The sequence below is a fragment of the Tachypleus tridentatus genome, chromosome 5 (genome assembly GCF_004210375.1).
Source record: "Tachypleus tridentatus isolate NWPU-2018 chromosome 5, ASM421037v1, whole genome shotgun sequence".
Taxonomy (NCBI): Eukaryota; Metazoa; Arthropoda; class Merostomata; order Xiphosura; family Limulidae; genus Tachypleus; species Tachypleus tridentatus.
Window position 1 is genome coordinate 36,470,556 of NC_134829.1, and position 19,964 is coordinate 36,490,519.

Genomic DNA, 19,964 nt, shown 5'->3' on the forward strand with positions numbered 1-19,964 from the left:
AGAAAATAGTTAAATTTGCACATTTTCATTTACATAAGGTCTGAATAAAACAACATATGAATTGAGATTTACATGTATTTATACTAAAGTTATACAAAAATGTTTAGAGATGAGTACTTTTTCAAGGTTTGCGACTGTAGTATAAATCACTTTCACGTATCATCTCCCATCACGTTTTTGTTATACGCTCCCAGGTCACAAAAGCATAGTTTGAAGAGAAAAATAGTCTTTTCCATTTACTTTAGGCGTAATCAATTGGGAAATCACACTTTCTACCCAGGACAAGAAAAAGTAAAAAATTTTGTTACGTACTGTAATAAATTCTTCTTTTCACAAATAAGAATATAGGAAAAATGTACTTAAATACCAACAGTTATTACCAATACCAAGTGAAATTTTAGTTTCATCCTAAATAAATAGCTTACTGTAATCAGTAAATAAGATTGATATACAACAATATGAAATGTACAGAAGTTGTACAGAAAGTAAGGTTTACAGAAGGATAATTATTTTAGACTTAAATACTTCTTCATAGGTACTGACCATTATTATTGTGTAAGTAAATGTTATAAACTGAAAAACAAAAGTTTTACCTAAAGAAAGCTATAAAATAATTAAAATCACAACTGTAATTCAGTTTATTCTGAAAGTTTAATCAATACTTTTTATACATTAAATTTTTAAAGCAAAAATCTCAGTATTTATATGTTATTTATGGCAAAGTGTTAAAAGTGAAAAGAAGAAACCTATATTTTTATAGCTTTCTGTATATAAACTGTTGTCTTTTTTTTTTATCAGAATCAAAAATACTTTGCTGCTCTCGCTAAAGCAGTTAATACAATCAAAAGCCGGGGTCAAAAAGCAAAGGTGCTTGACATTGGAACTGGAACAGGACTGCTTTCTATGATGGCTGTCAAATGTGGGGCAGACACTATAACAGCATGTGAGGTAGGATATAAGTGTTCAGAAAAACTTCTTTAATTAAGAGATTGTCATTGTTTGTTTTGAGAAACTGTATAACTAATTTCACTTCTGGAGAAAGAAACTGGTCTTGTGTAAGAAATACACAGAAATAATTTACACAAAAATTCATAAGAAAATGATTGTTTTACAAACTACTTGTCTAAACACTTGCTTGTTGTTCTAACTGCCAAACTTATTTAGTACAAAGTATAGTGCATGTGTTTATATACACACAGTATTTATATATATAATGCTCATTACATTGTATAAAAATAATATTTACATCTGACCGTGTTGTTATGTTACATGCCACCACATTCAACCATGTTCTGTCTGGTAACTGTGTCTTTTAACAACAGCTGTATAACATGATTTATATTTAAAAAATCATGTCATGAGGCTGTCATGTCCAAATCATACCACTTCTGTTTGATGCTTTAGATATTCCACCCACTGTACAATGACATCAAGTTATGAATAGAAATCCTATTTGTTAAATACAAACCTTGTGATCCTTTATTTCCATATAAAAGTCAAAATTTATACACGCACAAAGAGTCCAAAATATTGATCTGATAGTAAGAAGAGTTCACTTTTGTATACATTTTTTTGACCCCTGACTTTCCCTTGATGCAGTATCCAATAATGACAATAAATCCCTTTAACAAAATGTTATGACATACCATGTACCAAGTTTAGAAATTCTTTCATGTATTGACCAGTAAAAACAAAACTACAAAAGAACATAAGACTCGTTGTCACGAAATTTGTTTATTTGCATATTCAAAATTGTTTTAATGTTACATACTCAGTCCTCCATACTAATTTTAACAAATTAGAAATTCAAAACATTCCATAATAGTCGAGGTATGCAAGCTTCATTGAGTGTCACCATGTACTGCCATTTTTTTCTCAGTAGTGTACTCTTTATACAGTTTTCAGTTGGCTTTTCTTTCATGGATGTCATGATATAAACTTGATTATGTGCAACTTGTGTCATTTTTCAAGATGGAAATTATTTTTGATTATGTTGTGTACTGTTGCCTCGGGCACGATGGACAGATTTTGTGTTTGTGGATTCTCACCTGTTACAAGATGTTATAATTTACTTATCAAGTTGGGATACAACTTATTTCAGGTCTTTTTCTGAATGGTCTTAGTGCCTCAAATTAACACAAATTCCCTTGGATTTTTTCAGTATTCATATAGGAGTTTTAAACTCTCCAGTCTGAACACACCTTTATAATTTTAATATATCAATATCTTGTACTTGAAAGGGCTATTACTTATGCTTACTCAAAGCAATCAGTTGTTTGTGTAGCATTAAACAACCTATGAAATGCTAAACAGAATGTTAAAATGTAGTTCTGATACATTCCATACCACCTGTACTTTATATCACTTCTGGTTGTCACGAGACTTGTTTATTTGCATATTCAAAATTGTTTTAATGTCACATACTCAGTCCTCCATACTAATTTTAACTAATTATAAATTCAAAACATTCCACAATAGTCTGTCATGTTTTATGTATGTGTAGATAATAAAGTGATTTTTTTTTCAAAGGTATAGTTTTGATGAACAAACTTTAATAACCCTGAGTACTTAAATATTTTTCCATCATACTTATTAATTGGAATTGTAAGCCTTGATAAGTTTTTAATAAGAAATAAGCATTTCTTCAAATTTTTATACTTCTAATATTATTTCGGTATGCACTGTTAACTTCATCATTCCAAAATGTTAAAATATTCTAATGGCTTAATTGCCTGACTCTGAAAAATCCTATATCGACACACGTAAAGTACTTAGTGTGCAATTTGGAAATGCATTTGGGGACTTGATATGAAAAAACAAATTTAGCAGCTTGTTAGGTTTTGGATAATATTATATAATTAAGCAGTTTATATTAACATATTTTTTCTCAAGTTTTTTTTTCTACCATTTATGTTGAACATAATTATGGAATAGAAAGATATCACTGACTGTTTTAATTGGAGAAGGGAAGGATGTTATGGTAGCTTCAGGAATGTTATTCCTTTAGAATGTTTAGGCTTGTGTCAAAAATGTTTAATGACTGGGAAATAGTGTCATTTTATGAAATGGGTTTATAACCAAAACATGACAAAATTGGTTTCAAGATTGCAAGCAACAGTATAAGTTGTATAAATTACGAATGTTTTCATTATTTTATATTTACATACAGTTTTATAAGATCACTGTTTTAAGTTCATGTGTATTTGTTTAGGCTTTCCAACCCATGGCAAATTGTGCAAAGCAGGTGATAAGGAACAATGGATATGCGGAAAATATTCAGCTTATCGGCAAACGATCAACAGAATTGAGTGTTAGACCAGGTAAACATATTTTTTTAACTTTAAAAATGTTTAATATAATTTTTGTACAAGTATAGAAATTGTGTTACTGGAAAATCCATAATGCTAGTAGCTTTTTCAAAACATATTCAACTTACATTGGACAACAAACAATTTTTCACTGGAGAAAATTCGTAAGGGTATTATGTGTTTTCAGCATAGAATCTTATTGTACTCATTATTTTAAAAGTGGTATTGTTTTTTAGTATTCTTAAATTCAATTTTCAAGGAATAAATAAAAGTATTCATGAAAAAGTTATACATCTTCTAGTAGCAGAGAAAAAATTGTTTTTGTTGCCTGGTGTTATCAGGATGTCTTTTTTTGGTAGGGTATTTATAATACTTAAGAAATTTTGGTGAAAAATTTTTTATGAGTTCTAAATTGATTTAAAAGACATTTATTAATTTATATTTTTTACTGTAACTAAAATTCTTCCAGATGGTGATATGAAGGAAAAAGCCAATATTCTTGTAACAGAAGTATTTGATACAGAACTGATTGGTGAAGGTGCTATACAGACTTTTGCTCATGCTTTGGAAAACTTGTTAGAGGTAAAAAGAGAAACCTAAATGTAAACATTGAGCCAATTAGTCACAAATTCCTAAACTCTCTTTTAGAAGTGTGAACCATGCTATCGAGGATGTGGAATAACACATTGTAATGATGAAAGTTTTGAACATAACCTGAATGTATTTCCAGCATGTAATTTTATTATACTCATTGTTTTTAAAACTGGTACTACTATTATGTATTGTTTTTTAATATTTTTAAACATAAGTTTTAATGAATAAACAAAATTATCCATGAAAAGGTCACTTTTATTAATTATTTTACCACCAATAGGGGAAAAAAAACTAAAAACAACTTGCTATTTCTTATATATTTGTTCGTTTAATATAAGATCATGTATTCTTCATATTAAATATAGTTTTTTTAAACACAAGCTTAATACATAATCTGTAAGTATAACTCCACAAGTGCCTTTGAAAAACAAACAATTAAACAGAATTTATTTAAAACTATGATATAAAGCTGAATGTTAAACTTATAATAATTAAAATTTTATGTTTCAGAAAATAGTTTGAGACACAAAAATTAATGCCTCAATGAAGCATAATAACATAATTGTGATACAGTAATAAGAAAAAAATACAGTGATCATACAACTCTTATTAGTCTGTGTGTGTTCCAAAATACAAGTTTTGAAATATTTTTTTTTCCTATTTTTGAGAGATGTGTTCAAATACTGAACAACCATTTCTTTATAGAAATTAACACTTTTCGTTATGTAAGGATAACTTTACACAACTGTGATTTTAGTGCTTGAATGTGGTAGCTGTCAAAATGAGGTTACCCTAAACTACTTTTCAGCCAGGATTTACAGTTGTTCCTACAATAATTTTTATATTGTATACTTATTTGCATGTTTTTATATAATAGAAAAAAGATTAATACGTGTTTGAGGTTCACTATTTTTTGTTTCAGTTCAATGCGCAGATTGCCAGTTATATTTTTCACTGTGTCTTGAATTGTTTATATTGTCTACTTTTACATTGGTCAGGAGTATTCATTAGTGCTATAAATAGATCATATCTCATACAAAGCTAATAATAAATTCATAAGTCACTGGAATAAAAGTATATTGATTTGTATTAAGTTTGGTTTATACCTTGTTAGAGCCATGGCTTTCATGAAATGTATTTTGAAACAGATTACTTTGTTAATAATTTAAAATAAAACTTTGTCAGGTTTAATTGATATCAGTTGTAGAACTGATTTTTATTATAATATTCTTTAAATCTTTAATAGTTACGCTTAATTTAGATTTGAGTGAAATATAAATACTGAGTAGTAAGGTTTGGATTGTGTCACTTGTAGAACTTGTTTCACAATCGGTGAAATAGATAAACCAGTAAACTGTGTTAAAACACAGGAGATGTTTCAGTAGTGGGGAATATGTTAATAAGGAAGGAAATAAAACATTGCGTAAAATTGGACTAGAAAATAAGGAAGTTATGAAATCACAAGCAAGGTTATAAATGAATCATATGCTTGTATTTCTGGTTTATTAATCAAGTGGTTAATTTCAGTGAAGTAATTTGTTTTGAATTTTGTGCAAAGCTACATGAGCTACATATGTTAGCTGTCCCTAATTTAGCAGTATAAGACTAGAGGGAAGCCAGCTAGTTATCACCACTCACCACCAATTCATGGGCTACTCTTTTATCATTACATTATAACACCCCCATGTCTGAAAAAGCAAGCACGTTTGGTGTAACAGAGATTTGAACTTGTGACTTTTAGATTGTGAGTTGGGCACTTTAACCACTTGGCCATGCCAGGCCTTTCATCCAAGTTGACACAAATTCTTGACATTATTGAATGCACCTAGATTAATCCTAGGAGAACTGAGATAAATTTTCTGCAGAGGTATATACCTTATACTTTTGTTAGTAAAATTGTGTGTGTGTGTGTGTATATATTCAGTATATCAAAACTAACTTTAATTTTGAGGGATTTTAACAGTTAAAAGAAAGGAATAACCAAATGATAAATCCTTTGCAATTATTTTCTGTACCTTTTTGTCTTTTAGTGGTCAATCACTGGATGAATGTCATTGGCTGGATAAATGCTCACTTTATTACAAATCAATATTATATAGAATGAACATTGATACTTTTCTACTTCTTCACAAGACTAATCATGCTAAAATATTTTTAGAATATCTAAACTTACAACATTTATGTATAAATTTCACATTTGACGTGGAAGAAAACAACACCATTGTGTTTCCAGGCATCTAAGTAAACAGGATAAACAGTCTCTTCACATTTGTTTACCATGAAAACATTAGTTATTACCCTAGTCATATATGACTCCTCTAAACATAACCTTGTTCAACATCTCTTATGTACTGACTATTTTTGTTTTTGCTATGAGAGTTTAAAAATTCATAACACATTACAAAATAATTATCTTAATTTCTTACTGTCTTTCATATGAACATTTTAAACAAATAGAACCTACCAAGACACCACTTGCCTCAAAATATCTGGTAGATCTTACCTCTCTTTAATGGGCAAACAAAGTTTTGAACTCAAATCTCAAATCAAGAAATAACCAAGACATATATTAAGTGACATTTAATGATTATGTCAACATTTGGGATTTGATCTTGTTTAAAACCAAAGGCACTCTACCCACCTCTATGTACTTGTGAGTTGCTTACAAATACACTTGAAATAGCGCTAAAGTCACTTATGATGGTAAAATTACATATCACCTACAAATATGTGTACATGGGGATTTCAGCTCGAAGTGGATATAAACTCACTAATCAACCAAAGTCTTACATCTGATTACATAATTAGAATAACAGTCATCTTATCCATCTTGAAAACTTGGTCTTGACTTTGAAATAATAGGTTATGAACTCTTGATTAATGAAAGTCTTTCTGTTTTCAGTAATTGTTCAACACTAAATGACACCATTTTAGCCCTGATTCATTAATCTAATCAACTACAGGATCCCAATGTTTTTATTTCCTTATTATTTTCAAAGGTGTAAGTGCTTATACTTAGTGTTATAAGGAAAGTCTTAAATGTTCCTCATAAGCTTATTAGACATATGTTTGCTGCACATTTGATTATGCATTCCATTGTTATCATTTAAATTTGTGCTCTTTGTAAACTTTTAGTTGTATCAAAAATTTGTTGTTTAATAGCTAATGTTATTTTTGTAGTTAGAATATTTTAAGTAAACTTTATGAGATTTTAAAACTGATGACAGAATTTGAAACAAAATATCCATCATTGAAGATGGTATTTGCCATTACCATGTTTTTAATGTCTGTTGTAAAATTGGCTATAAATATGAAGTAATAAGAAAAAGCATATGATGAAATAATAAATAACTATATGCACTTAAATGTGTGTGTGTGTACTTTGTTTTTATTTAAATGCATATGTAAGACTTCAATTTCTCAATAATGACAGACATTTATAAAGCTTGTCTTCAAACTGTTTGTTGAATTGGAATTTTTATTTTTCATTTGGAAAGAAAGATTCTGTCGTTGTGCCAGCCTTTGCAGTGGTGTATGCTCAGGTCGTCCAGTCTGAGAAGGTGTTGAAATGGAATCGACTTCGGCCACTACATGTTGCTGATGGAATAGTCATTCAGCCACCCTCAGACATACAATCTTGTGAAGGAGCAGCTGCTGTTCATGATATCCAACTTAACCAGTTAAAAACTTCAGATTTTAAATCTTTGAGTGATCCAATTCCTGTGTTCAGGTGTGTGAACTTTAAAGAGACATTTATACTTGCTTCCACTGACAGGTGCTTTATTTAGTTTTGTCATTTTTGTTATTTGAATGCAAGAAGATATTCTGATATTCAGTTGAAATAAGAAATGGGTGCTTACCCACGAGTAATTTGTTTTTCTGTGGCATATTATTCAGAAAATATTATTTAATAGAATGATCCATATGGTTTAAAATCTATCTGAACAGTTGTGTGTGAATATGGAGACCAAAGTAGCTGAAATTCACATAAAATAATTAAATAACTAATTAAACATTTTCAGCTCGAATTAAGCTTGAGTAACATGAATTATAATGTTTCTGAAGATAATCTACTATAATACAAGTGCTCCAGTCTGCTTTTTTAAGTTATGAAATTACTTCTATATAGAAAATAAGTTATATTGACTAAATACAAAAAGAACTTGTAAAGAATGTAATTAAATAATATTAGAATAATTGACTTATCAAAAGTACTGCCATAAACCTCTTACACTTTGAACATAACATCAGAACATACAACTTTGAAAATCTAGCTAAACCTCCAATTAGCTTTTGAACAGATTATATTTTCACCATAGTAATGGCTGATTACCCTTTATTTTTCATGTAATCTATATATATATATATATATATATATATATACATATTTTTCTACTGTTATTTGACAATATGCAAATGTACTGTAAACACTGGATAGATTTTTATTCATATTTGTGAAGTTTACATTATTTCTATTGCAGTACTGTTCAGCTTTATTTAAAATAAAAAAATAATGTTTTATTTACTGTTGGTTACTTGGCCTCATTATTTAACATTACTGTGGATACATAAAATTCTACACTTTTTATGTGTAGATTTGACTTCTCCGGTAAGACTCCCTTAAAGTTTGATGATATGTCTGTGTCCAAGTTTCAAGCTCAACACAATGGAACATGCCAAGCTGTGTTTATGTGGTGGGAACTTCAGATGGATGTGGAAGGAGATATTATCTTAAGTTGTGCTCCTCACTGGGCACATCCAGAACCTACCTCATTACAGGTACTGTGTTAAATATCTTTACATTTTATAAAATTGAAGGTGCGATACTTAAAATTTTGCAGCCACAAAGAGCAAAAGTATTTCTTTATAAACTTAAAAGTAAAATTAGGAACTTAGTATCCAAGTTAAAGCTTTCATTTGGTACATAAACTTTCATCTCAACAATAAGACTGTGTAAAGTTGTTTAATCTGATATGAGTAATGAAAGATAAAGAACAAAATATATGAGATAGAGAGGAGTAATTAGAGAGCATGAGAAAAGAGGTAATTCACTTTGGATATAGCTTAATAGGCTAACTTAGTTTTAAATGTTCATACTAAACCTGATTCATCCTTCAAACCTGATGTAAAGTACCTAAATTCTAGAGATGGATTTTGGAAATGTTACATTTTGTAAGTGATGTCAACATTTGCTCTTTTGTTCTGCAGAATACCTGATTCTGATTTTTTGCCTCTGACTTTGTATTTTTGTCACAGATTGTCACTGAGATTCTATTTGCTATGTCAGAATTAGATTCACTAAACATTAGTTGTAACATGATGCAGCAACTTTACTACTACAATGTTTTTATTTTGTCTAAAGTGTTTCTACTTTCATGACAAATTGACAGATATATCTTGAATCGTAGGACATCCAGCTCGTAAAGTTAAGACAGCTGTTGCCACATAAAATAGTGTGTGTATATGATTTTATTTTGTTCTTACAGTGGAGAGACCATTGGATGCAAGCTGTTTATTACCTACCTCAAGAGATAAATGTCTATAAAGGAAACCAGATGAACTTGTGTGCATTTCATGATGAATACAGCCTTTGGTTTAACGTTAATAAGTAAGTTAATCACGTTTTTGTTCAATTCAATAACAGATTATTATGCAAGCAATTTTTCAGAAACAGATAAAATCCTTAAACAAATACATCATAATCTGACTTGTGAATAGTTTAACCAGACTGATTAGAAAAAACTTGTGTAAAGAATGTAACTTTATTTTGCATAGCAAAGGAGCAAGATGTGCAAATATTGTATGTATTTACAATTATCACATAGACTGTTTTAAATGGAATTCTTTTCACCTTCTAATTATTTGCTCAAAAGGTAACATTTGTTTATTCAGTGATGTAGTAATCTTTTTCAGTTAGTTGACAGTTGCTTTTTATCATGCATAAGCTGAATTAAAAAATTATATCAGTAAACATTTAAACAATTTATTACTTTTAACATGATAGAAGTTTCAGGCTTGTTGATATAGTTTATTTTTCAGGTTCTCCAAAAGTTGGCACTGAGGTAACACTAACACAGGGTGTTCAGAAAGTCACTGTGCACTTGTATATTTATTAACAGACATGTTTCAATGTAGAATACAGGAGGTAAATATGAATGACAATTATAAGCAATGTTGAAAGTGACCCCGTTGGCATCAATACAGGCCTGGATCCTTCTTATTTTGTTTCTAAACACTGCTATCAGTTGCTGGCTTGAAATAGACTGAATAAAATGTGATTACAAAACTTCACAGTGACTTTCCGAACACCCTGTATTTAGGAATTAATTCAGTAACATTCTGTCATGTAAATGTGGATATACTAGAATTTAAGTTATGCAATGAGAATGTTTCACTGGTAAAAGATGGTGAATTTTATATGGAAATGGTTTGATTCAGACTAAATGAAAAAATATAAATATTTGATCTGGTGGCATTAGGAAGTTTTACCTATTTCTGAAAATTTTTCAGAAAACGAAAGTTAGGAATAATTTGATTGGTAAATAATGTAATACTACAATAAAATTAATAGTAATTTTAATTTTATCTTTTTTTATTAGTTCCAGATTGTTTTCCAGTGAGAAAAGTGATTCATGTTTAAAGACACCCTGTTATTCTCGGCTTGTACATTGTGTTTCAGTTTAGTATTGTTGTTAGATACTAGTTGTTTTTTACTGTTACGTTAAGTCAGCTGTGCATTATTGGATATTAAAATTGACCTGACTTGCAAGATTATATATATATCATAATGTTTGTAATTATGATGTTGTGAAAGGTGAAATAATTGTTAATTATTTAGTTTAGAATATATTGTTAGTAACTTATACTCAGGTAGTGTTTTGAACATTTATTCATTGTTGTGCTATAGTTATTATTATTGATGTTTATAAGGTGTAAAAAATGAACTGTAAAAATGTAGTGATTAATTTGTTTAAGGAAGGGTTACATAGAGTATTGGCTATTGCACTGAAACATGTAGGTTTGACCCTGTGTCTATTTCTTGGAGAGGGAGTAAGTTAACTTTAAGGGGTTACAGATGATGATGATGAAAAACCCACTTGAAGTGAAAATGCAAACTCTCTTTGTTAACCTGAAGATGACCTAAGAAGGTTGAAATGGTGTTCTATACTTTAATCATAGTTTTAATACCCATACCAGCTGTCTTGAGAATCTAATTATACAGATGGGTGTATGTTGAGAGTTCTCTCCCTTATGTATCTTATTTTGTCAGAAGTAATTTTTAGTTTGACCTGAATGTGTAGTGTAACATGTTTCTTTTGTCCTTGTCCAGGGTAGACGTGGTTGGATGGCTTGTATGGACATTTTTGGAAAGTCTTCCCTTTTCCCTAGTGGTCATTTGAAGTCACTCAGCTGAATGAAAGCCAGACAGTTTTGTTTTAATCAATTATGAATGAAGATTTAGTTTTTTATTCACTTGTGTATTTGTGTTTCCTCTGCTGTTTGTGTTTAAAATAGTAATTGATATAATATTTCTGGAAACTGATATATTACAGATTTTTCTTGAATTTCTGTGTACTCGTATATAACAGTATAATCAACAATCTTCAAATATCTTTATTTAAATTTTATAAATAAAATGATTTTTATTGGTAAATTCTAGGCTTAATCATGATTCCAACATTATTGAAAGGCCTGTATGTTCATGTGGAGCTCACATAGCCTCAAGTAGAATGAGAATAGGGATGTTGAATAATTCATATCGGTACCAGCAGTATGCAAAGGCACTTAAAAGAGTAAGTAACATTCTAGTTGTGTTTAAGGTTTAGTACTGAATAATTCATATTGGTACCAGCAGTATGCAAAGGCACTTAAAAGAGTAAGTAACATTCTAGTTGTGTTTAAGGTTTAGTACTGAATAATTCATATTGGTACCAGCAGTATGCAAAGGCATTTAAAAGAGTAAGTAACATTCTAGTTGTGTTTAAGGTTTAGTACTGAATAATTCATATCGGTATCAGCAGTATGCAAAGGCATTTAAAAGAGTAAGTAACATTCTAGTTGTGTATAAGTTTAATGCTGAATAATTCATATCGGTATCAGCAGTATGCAAAGGCATTTAAAAGAGTAAGTAACATTCTAGTTGTGTTTAAGGTTTAATATTAGGATGGCTCTGAAAAATTCATGGGTGATTGTTTCTAAATTTGTTTTAAATGTGCTTATAATTATAGTTGAAATAATATATTCAACATTTTGTGTTATTTCATGTACGTGTTTTAGGCTTCCGTTGTGTTGAAGTGTTGTGTATGTACTAATTTTTCCAGTATACACGTATTTAATGTGACTTAGTTCAAAAGTATATTTTTGAAATAAAAGTATGTACTTTCTGTTTTAACCACATATGAAGTGCAAAGAAAAACGTCTCAATATGATGTGTTTTGTTTTGACTTAAAGCGTTTGCATTAAAATGTACAAATAACTTGCTAAACTTTGTTTATTTCATATTAGTAGTAATAAATAAAAATATGTACTATATAATTATCCAAGTTTAAGAGTTAATTTGTAATTTTATTGATAAATTCTCAATCCTTTGATTATTTTTTTCTCTTTTCTATTGATCTATTATAGATGATTTCTCCAGACAGTGTATGTTTGTGTCTTGGTGATGAAAACTTGCTTCCCCTTATAGCATCTAAACTAGGAGTTTCAAAGGTTTGTCAGAAAATAATGCCACATTGTTTAGTAATAACTGTTAAAAATAAGTTATAACTGCAGAAGCATAATTTTCAACTTATAATCATTACCAATTTGAATTTTACCCGGTCACTTCATCATTAGAATTTTCTTCACCTTACTATGATGCAAAACCATAAGTAAAGCTGAATGCTTAAATATTTGATCAGTAAATAATTACTCTAGCAGGTTTTATTCAGTGTTTTACATTTCTCACCACTTTGTTTGAAGTGTGTGTTTTATTACAGGTGTTCACAGTTGAAAATCAAGCTTTCTGTCATAGAGTAATACTGAATTATATTGAAGTCAATGATCTTAAAGAGAAAATCAGTGTTATAACAAAACCACCTGAAGATTTAACCCCTGAAGATTTGAGTGGAAGAAAGGTAAAGATGATGTACACCCAGCAGCAAGATTTAGGCTGAGCAAAATGCTGTACTTGTTTGTTGTATTTTTAGGTTTAGACAGTTTATCCTAAACTGATTAAGATTGGTGTGTAATTATGAAGAAGTGTTTCTAGATTGACAGCATAAAAAAACCTGATTTTTTTCTTGTTAATCTCATTGCAGTTTCATTATTTATTTACTCTATTTACTTGTTATTCTAGGTAAACCTGTTATTAGCTGAACCATTTTTCTCAACCAGCCTACTACCGTGGGATTGTCTACATTTCTGGTACTTGAGATCTATCCTTTCAAAGATTTTAATAGACCCCAACCACATTCTTCCTCGTAAAGTGACTCTTAGAGGTTTAGGAGTCCACTTTCTTGACCTGTGGAAGATTCGTGCCCCTGTAGGCAAAGCTGATGATTCCTTTGACTTGACAGCTTTTGATAAACTTATTGAGGTGAGGAAATGTGAAATTTCTGTTGGATACATGTATTTATAGGCTTGATTTATCAAAAACATAGGAGTGTAAGTGGACATAAAACAGCATTCAGTAATTTTACAAGGTCTTTACCAACTTTCATCTGTTTAGATCTAATTTATTTTTCTCTACACAGTGTTGCTTCTTTACAAGAATGTTCAAGATCAAAAATTAATTAGTTTTATCTCTAATTTTGTATTAATAGCTGTGTGATGAAGATCCTTGTTGTGCCAGTTATCAAGTTATTCATTTCTAAACATTGATGTTACTTTAACCTTCATCAGTACATGTTAAAATATCCACCTTTCAGTACATAAGGAGTCCATACGGATCCCACATATATTTAATGAGTTAGATGTTGAAAAGTTAGCATACTGGCTTCTCATAACATTATTTAGATAAACTGTAAGAAAGACTGGGTACCATAAGTATATAACATGTGATTTATTATTACAAAATATGAAATTTATTTATATTCATTTTCTCATATTTAGACAAAATATTTGTCATCATTGACATAAATTTTGATTATATAGGGCCACTTCTTCTCTGATTGACGTCTCATAATTAAAACTAATAAAATACTGAATGAAGAAACACATTTCTCGAATATGTAACAAAAAACACCAAATTGTATGAAAATGTGCTTAGGGTCTGAACAGACCCAAGGGGGTCGAACTATATCAAACTTTGTTTCAGAGCTAAACTAATGCTAATTACTCATCACTGACATAGTTTCCACCTCCTGTACTGGTTTGATGGACTTTCGTGTCTGCAATTCTTGAGCAAAGATAACATCATTTTATTTGTTGCTGGAACACCTACCAACATGCTGTCTTGTGTTAAGCAATCCTAGATCTACCAAAGCAGATTTGATGCCTTTCTGCATTGCACAGGCTTATGGAGCCATCTCTGAAGTAGGTTGTGCACATTACTTCACTTCAGGAGAGATCTAAACACGTAATCACTGTTTATCACAATGGATATCCACTGTAAGCCTGTACACGTAATGCCTGATGAAGACACAGAGCTCCAAATCTATTATTACTTGGGGTCTGCATGGACACCATGCAACTTTTTATTCATAAAATATATTCAACTGCAAAACATCAAAAGTTTTATTATTTTTGTGTCAGAGGATGATAATGCGACAATTACATGAAATAAATAAAAATATAACTGGTCAATAAAAACATATTAAAAAATATTTATCATTGGGGTCCACATGGACTCCTTGTGTGTACTGATGAAGGTTAACGTGAAATCCTTGTAAAATTTTTAAATTAGTGGTCCAATCAGTTAAGAAGACTTGAAGAATACACTGTTAATAAAATATTTAAATACTTTATGCAAGGATGGTTATTAAACAGTATAAGGCATTTTTAATAGTTATTATTGAACACATCAAACAAACTATATAAAAATATCTTTATGAAATTGGAACTTTGCATGTAAATCACCATTTATAATCACTATTATATTCTGTAAATTTTAGAACTTTCAATAATTTTTGCTTTTATGTTTGAACTATGGACTAAGTTATAAAAGTACTGAAAAACCATCTAAAAATTACTCTCTTGTGATGAAAAACATAATGCAGATAATATATTCAAAGTTTCTCAGAACAAAATGTCTTTAATGATAGAAATGTAGGTTTGAAGGTTTAATATTTTTCAGAATAATATTTTTCTGAGATTTTATCTTAAATCTGAGTTAGGATCATGACAAAAGAGACACTTTTTTTCCTATTTACATAATTATAATTAAATTTCTGTTTAGAAGTCTATATTATACTGTATGACTTTTATTAAAAAACAAAATCTGGAAACCTTATACATACAAATAACCTGTAATTCAATTTTTTTGCATGGCTACTTAGTCTACTCAATTTTTTATCTTTTGATTTTATCAAATGCCAATCTACATACCTTTAAAAGTTCATTAAGACAAAACACTGATGCTTTAATTACATTCAGGAGAATTAGCTAAAGAATAGTTCCTATGAACAACTTGATAGACATATGAAAAATACTTTTTGTATTGTTTGAAAAGGATGATTAAAAGCCAAAACTAATTGCTTATTTCTTGCAAAATAATTTGTTTTGTGAAACTACAAAATTGAGTACTCTTTCAGTAACAAACTGTATGAAAAGTAAAACATAATATGGACTGATTAAAATATATATATAAAAAAAAGACAAAATTTAAAAAAAAACATTGACCTTAAACAAAATACAGGAAGGAATAAATAAAAGTAAACCTTGTTGACATAATACTTGAATAATTAAAAATGGAAACAATCAGAAAAACTTGTTTGTATTAATTGCTAAAATCAAGGGCTCAATTCCCCTTGGTGGACACAGCAGATAGCCTAAAGTGGCTTTGCTATAAGAAAAACAAAAAACAACAACAACAAAAAACACAAAAGTTAGACCAGTAGTAATAAGACCATTGTTAAAACCTTTCATGGAGTGCTATTAAAACAGTATTGGAATTTCCCATAATCTATAACCTTTTATTGTATTGGTTTGTTTAAATGGCCATTTTCTGTCTCTCTCTCTTTTTTTTCCCATCATTCCTCCAGACATCATCAGAAATCAGTGATGCCAGTGTGGAGCCCCAGCCACTCTGGGAATATCCATGTGTAGCCCTGACTCATCCATTTGATATTTTTGTGTTTGATTTTAAGTACCCAATGATGTATGAGGTTATAGAAAATTGTGGTGAAGTGCAGTTTGCCAGGTGAGAAAAATTTACAAATTGGAACAAGTAATGGTTTCAGTTTACTTAAACTAATATTTACATTACATTTAGAAAAATATAAATTGTAGATAGTGAGCATTTCTTTAAAGTAATTTCAGCACCTTTGATCAGGAGTTGACAAAGATATGGAAATATGTATAGGAGAGACTCCATTTACCATTGTATAGCTGTTAAATGTTATCCTGTTGATTTTTTTTGTTTCTTTAATTTCATTTCATGTGTGGCTAAATGGATTGTAAGTAGGAAAAGATTTAGAAATCTTCAAACTTGAAATTTTTTATTAGTAAGAACTCTGAAACACGACATAACAGAATTTTTTTCCACAGAACAGTTGTATATAACTCTAAGTTGTTATTTAATGATGAAATGTTCCTTTAAAATTTTGTTGAAGTGAAACCAAGTTATTCTCACATTAAATACAGAAGACAACATTTTAATGAAGTGATGTGAACTTTTTACTGAGAGAATATCTTGTTTCTATGATATTTCAGTGATGGAACATGTAATGGTATTGCTCTCTGGGTGGACTATGAACTGGATACTGATATTCATTTAACCACTGGTCCTCAGTGTGACATTTGTCCTGGCCATCCAGTGGAGTGGGATATGTACACAAAACAAGGTGTACATCTACTCAGACCACCAATCATTGTACAAGATCCTTCTCAGAGTACAATCAAATACCGTGCTGTGTTTTCTCCAAGTGATGGCACACTCACTTTTAAGTTTGAAATAAGCAAAATTACTAGTACCACTTGACGGCTGGAACTATTAATCTTAGTACTGTACATTATCCAGATATTTTTTCTTATAAAATAAACTAAAACACAAGAGAAAAAATGTGTGTGAAATTATTTTGCACTTGGGTTATTTTATATATTCAGTACCAAATACCTCCAAACAAGTACATATTTTTTCTTTCTGTTTGTTGTTGTAAAGAACAAAAATTATAAAAGTTAATACATTATTTTCTGTTTCATACACTTTGAAGTATTACATGAAGAAATGCATTAAAACTAAACAGTTTTGGTTTCTTAAAAATAACTATTCTACCTCTTTTAAAAAGTTATAGTACTGTCTGAAGATACGTTTCATGTTGCTTTTTGTGGGCCTGCTATTATTCATCATCCAACCATTGAAAAATTTCCACTTTTGCTCACAAACTTTCATGAGTTACAATGCAATGAATTTGTTCTAAGAATGAAGGAGAATAGAAATATTACAAAAAAAAAAGAATACAATATCCTTATTAATGGCAGGCAAAGACAGTGATATAACCCATAACTGTCTTGGGATAAAGTAGATTTCTGTAAGATCAGCTAAAAAATAAAATGTATGCATTGTCAAATAGCAGGAACAAATTTAAATTCTACCTTTCAATGCACATGCAGTTCTTTTATTGTTTTATGAAAAAAATTGAAACAAGCAAACTAGTCATCAAAATTCTTGGTCACTTCAACTGTTTGATCTGTTATATTTATGAAGAGTTAGATGGGATGAAACTAATTTGTTTTTATGTTGTTTAAATTGACAAGAAAACATAGTCATGTATGAGTGTATGAAGAAAAATTATTTTAATGAGCAGGATATTTTATTTCTTCTTACTGAACTTTGGTAATGACTAATATTTCAGTCTGATGATCTAAATCAAACTTTACAGGTTCACACGTAACTTTCTGTTTCAATGTTTCTGAAGTTTAAACCCACGCCTAATAAAAAAAAAACAACAACTAGTAATAAAAGTTAATGATTTTTAACACACAACCATTAATGAAGTGCAGATAGCCCTCATGAAGCTTTGTGCAAAATTCAAAACAAACCAAACCCATTAATGAAACAATTTTGTAGATACGAAAACACCTGCAAGTCTATGCAAATGGTGGACAAGTATAGAGGTGAGGATAATAGTGTGCATGTGCAAGTGAGAAATTCAGATTGGGCTTATTATAGATTTTATGAGTTTTTCGTGTATTGCTAATGTTACCTGCACATATCTGTGATCATGCTACAGTTTGAGAACTGCATGTTTAAATTATATTAAAATTGATAGGTAACAAGCTTTCAGTTATAGTAAGGACTCGCAACTGATTGATTGAAATTACTTTTTACTTGATATTTCTTTAGTGTTTAGCATCATTGATACGAGATCATCATTATGTACTGTCAAGGTTATTGTTTACCTGTTATCCAAATACTGAATTTTCCAGATTTTCTTTCCACTTTAATAAGACCTCTATTATTGTCATCATTCTTCAAAACTCTGTACTTGAACAGAAGGAAGATTATAAAAGGTGTAATTTAATTTATGAAGATAATTTTAGAAGTGTCAGGGTTTATTGTATGTGGGGAATAAAGTGGTTTGATATTGGCATGCTAAACTTGAACATATGCTTGTGGAATTGTGATGCATTACTCAGCAGGTAATGCTAAAAGCTTTGAAATTTGTTGGCAGTAAGCATTTCTATGGGATATTTGAACTATTCCTGTATGAAGATTAATGTGAACTCAATGTTGCCATGATGATGGTGAAATATTTTTTTCAGTGAGGGGCTGGGTATTGTCTAGTGATTAATGTATGGGGTTGTGGATCAGGATGTCTAGGGTTTTTATAAGCAATGTGTCATTAAACTCTCTTTGAATTATAAAAGTGACATGCTAGTGAGAGTAGTACTTGTCCTTCTGCTCCTAAGCAGTTTTAAATTATGGATAACTGCTTGAACCTCACTTTCTGGCCTGGATGTTTTGCTATTATGCGTTTCATATAAGTCGCCTTTTATGTTCGAGAAGATATCAAATTTTCTACTTCAAAAAAAACTTGAGAGATAGGGGGAAATGAATTAATCATGCACCGGTACTGAATGATAGGTGAATTTTTACCAGGTGATCAGGTTTTCAACTAGTTTATTTTTTGTATTGTATAAAGAGGTTTATAAAATTGTTTGAAATATTGTCTTTTGATAGAAAAGTAAATGAATTTTCATACATACCATGTTACTTCTCTAGAACATCGTTTAGTGAGTATAAGCTAGATTTCGATGGTCAGTGGTCAGTTCTGTGATCCAGTAAAGGTAATCATTCCGTTTAAGTACCATAAATCCCCATATTGTTTTATGTGAAGTGTTTAATACAAATTTTTCACCTTGTACTTCACTTTCTTATCAAAAACGTTACTTAATTTTACATGAACTTTGTCAGCAAGAGATTTAGTAGTACTCCATAACCTGTATCTTAAGTGATTCATTTGTTATCTAGTGCACCAATGTGATATAACTGTAAAGTTTACTCAGTTTCATTTGGATATACAACAATGGCATCTTGTATCTAAAACAGAAATAAATGAATCAAATTAAAAACAAAGGTAATATAAATTACAATAGAGTCATCAACATTAAATCAATATGCAGAAATTATTGACTGATACAGCTAACTTGGACAAATGATAAAAAAATAAATTAACTCATCTAAATGAAATTTTTCTTAATTTTATTTTGTGCAACGTTGTGATTGTTTTTGAATTTCGTGCTAAGTTACTCGAGAGCTATCTGCGTTAGCTGCCCCTAATTTAGCAGTGTAAGACGAGAAGGAAGGCAGCTAGTCATCACCACCCACTGCCAACTCTTGGGCTACTCTTTTACCAACGAATAGTGGGATTGATCGTCACGTTATAACACCACCACGGCTGAAAGGACAAGCATGTTAAT

The 19,964-nt window shown here is 30.0% G+C and overlaps 1 protein-coding gene across 1 annotated transcript in view; it reads left to right on the forward strand.

The window, feature by feature from the left end:
• Positions 1-17,103, forward strand: part of Art7 (arginine methyltransferase 7) — a 33,553-nt gene extending 16,450 nt beyond the window's left edge. The window contains exons 3-14 of the mRNA XM_076502173.1: positions 799-948; positions 3,212-3,320; positions 3,778-3,890; positions 7,400-7,632; positions 8,498-8,681; positions 9,389-9,510; positions 11,563-11,695; positions 12,528-12,611; positions 12,881-13,018; positions 13,240-13,479; positions 16,085-16,242; positions 16,755-17,103. Coding sequence (XP_076358288.1) covers positions 799-948; positions 3,212-3,320; positions 3,778-3,890; positions 7,400-7,632; positions 8,498-8,681; positions 9,389-9,510; positions 11,563-11,695; positions 12,528-12,611; positions 12,881-13,018; positions 13,240-13,479; positions 16,085-16,242; positions 16,755-17,022 — 1,932 coding nt within the window. The 3' untranslated portion in view covers positions 17,023-17,103. The remainder of the gene's footprint in view (positions 1-798; positions 949-3,211; positions 3,321-3,777; positions 3,891-7,399; positions 7,633-8,497; positions 8,682-9,388; positions 9,511-11,562; positions 11,696-12,527; positions 12,612-12,880; positions 13,019-13,239; positions 13,480-16,084; positions 16,243-16,754) is intronic.
• Positions 17,104-19,964: the final 2,861 nt, after the last annotated feature.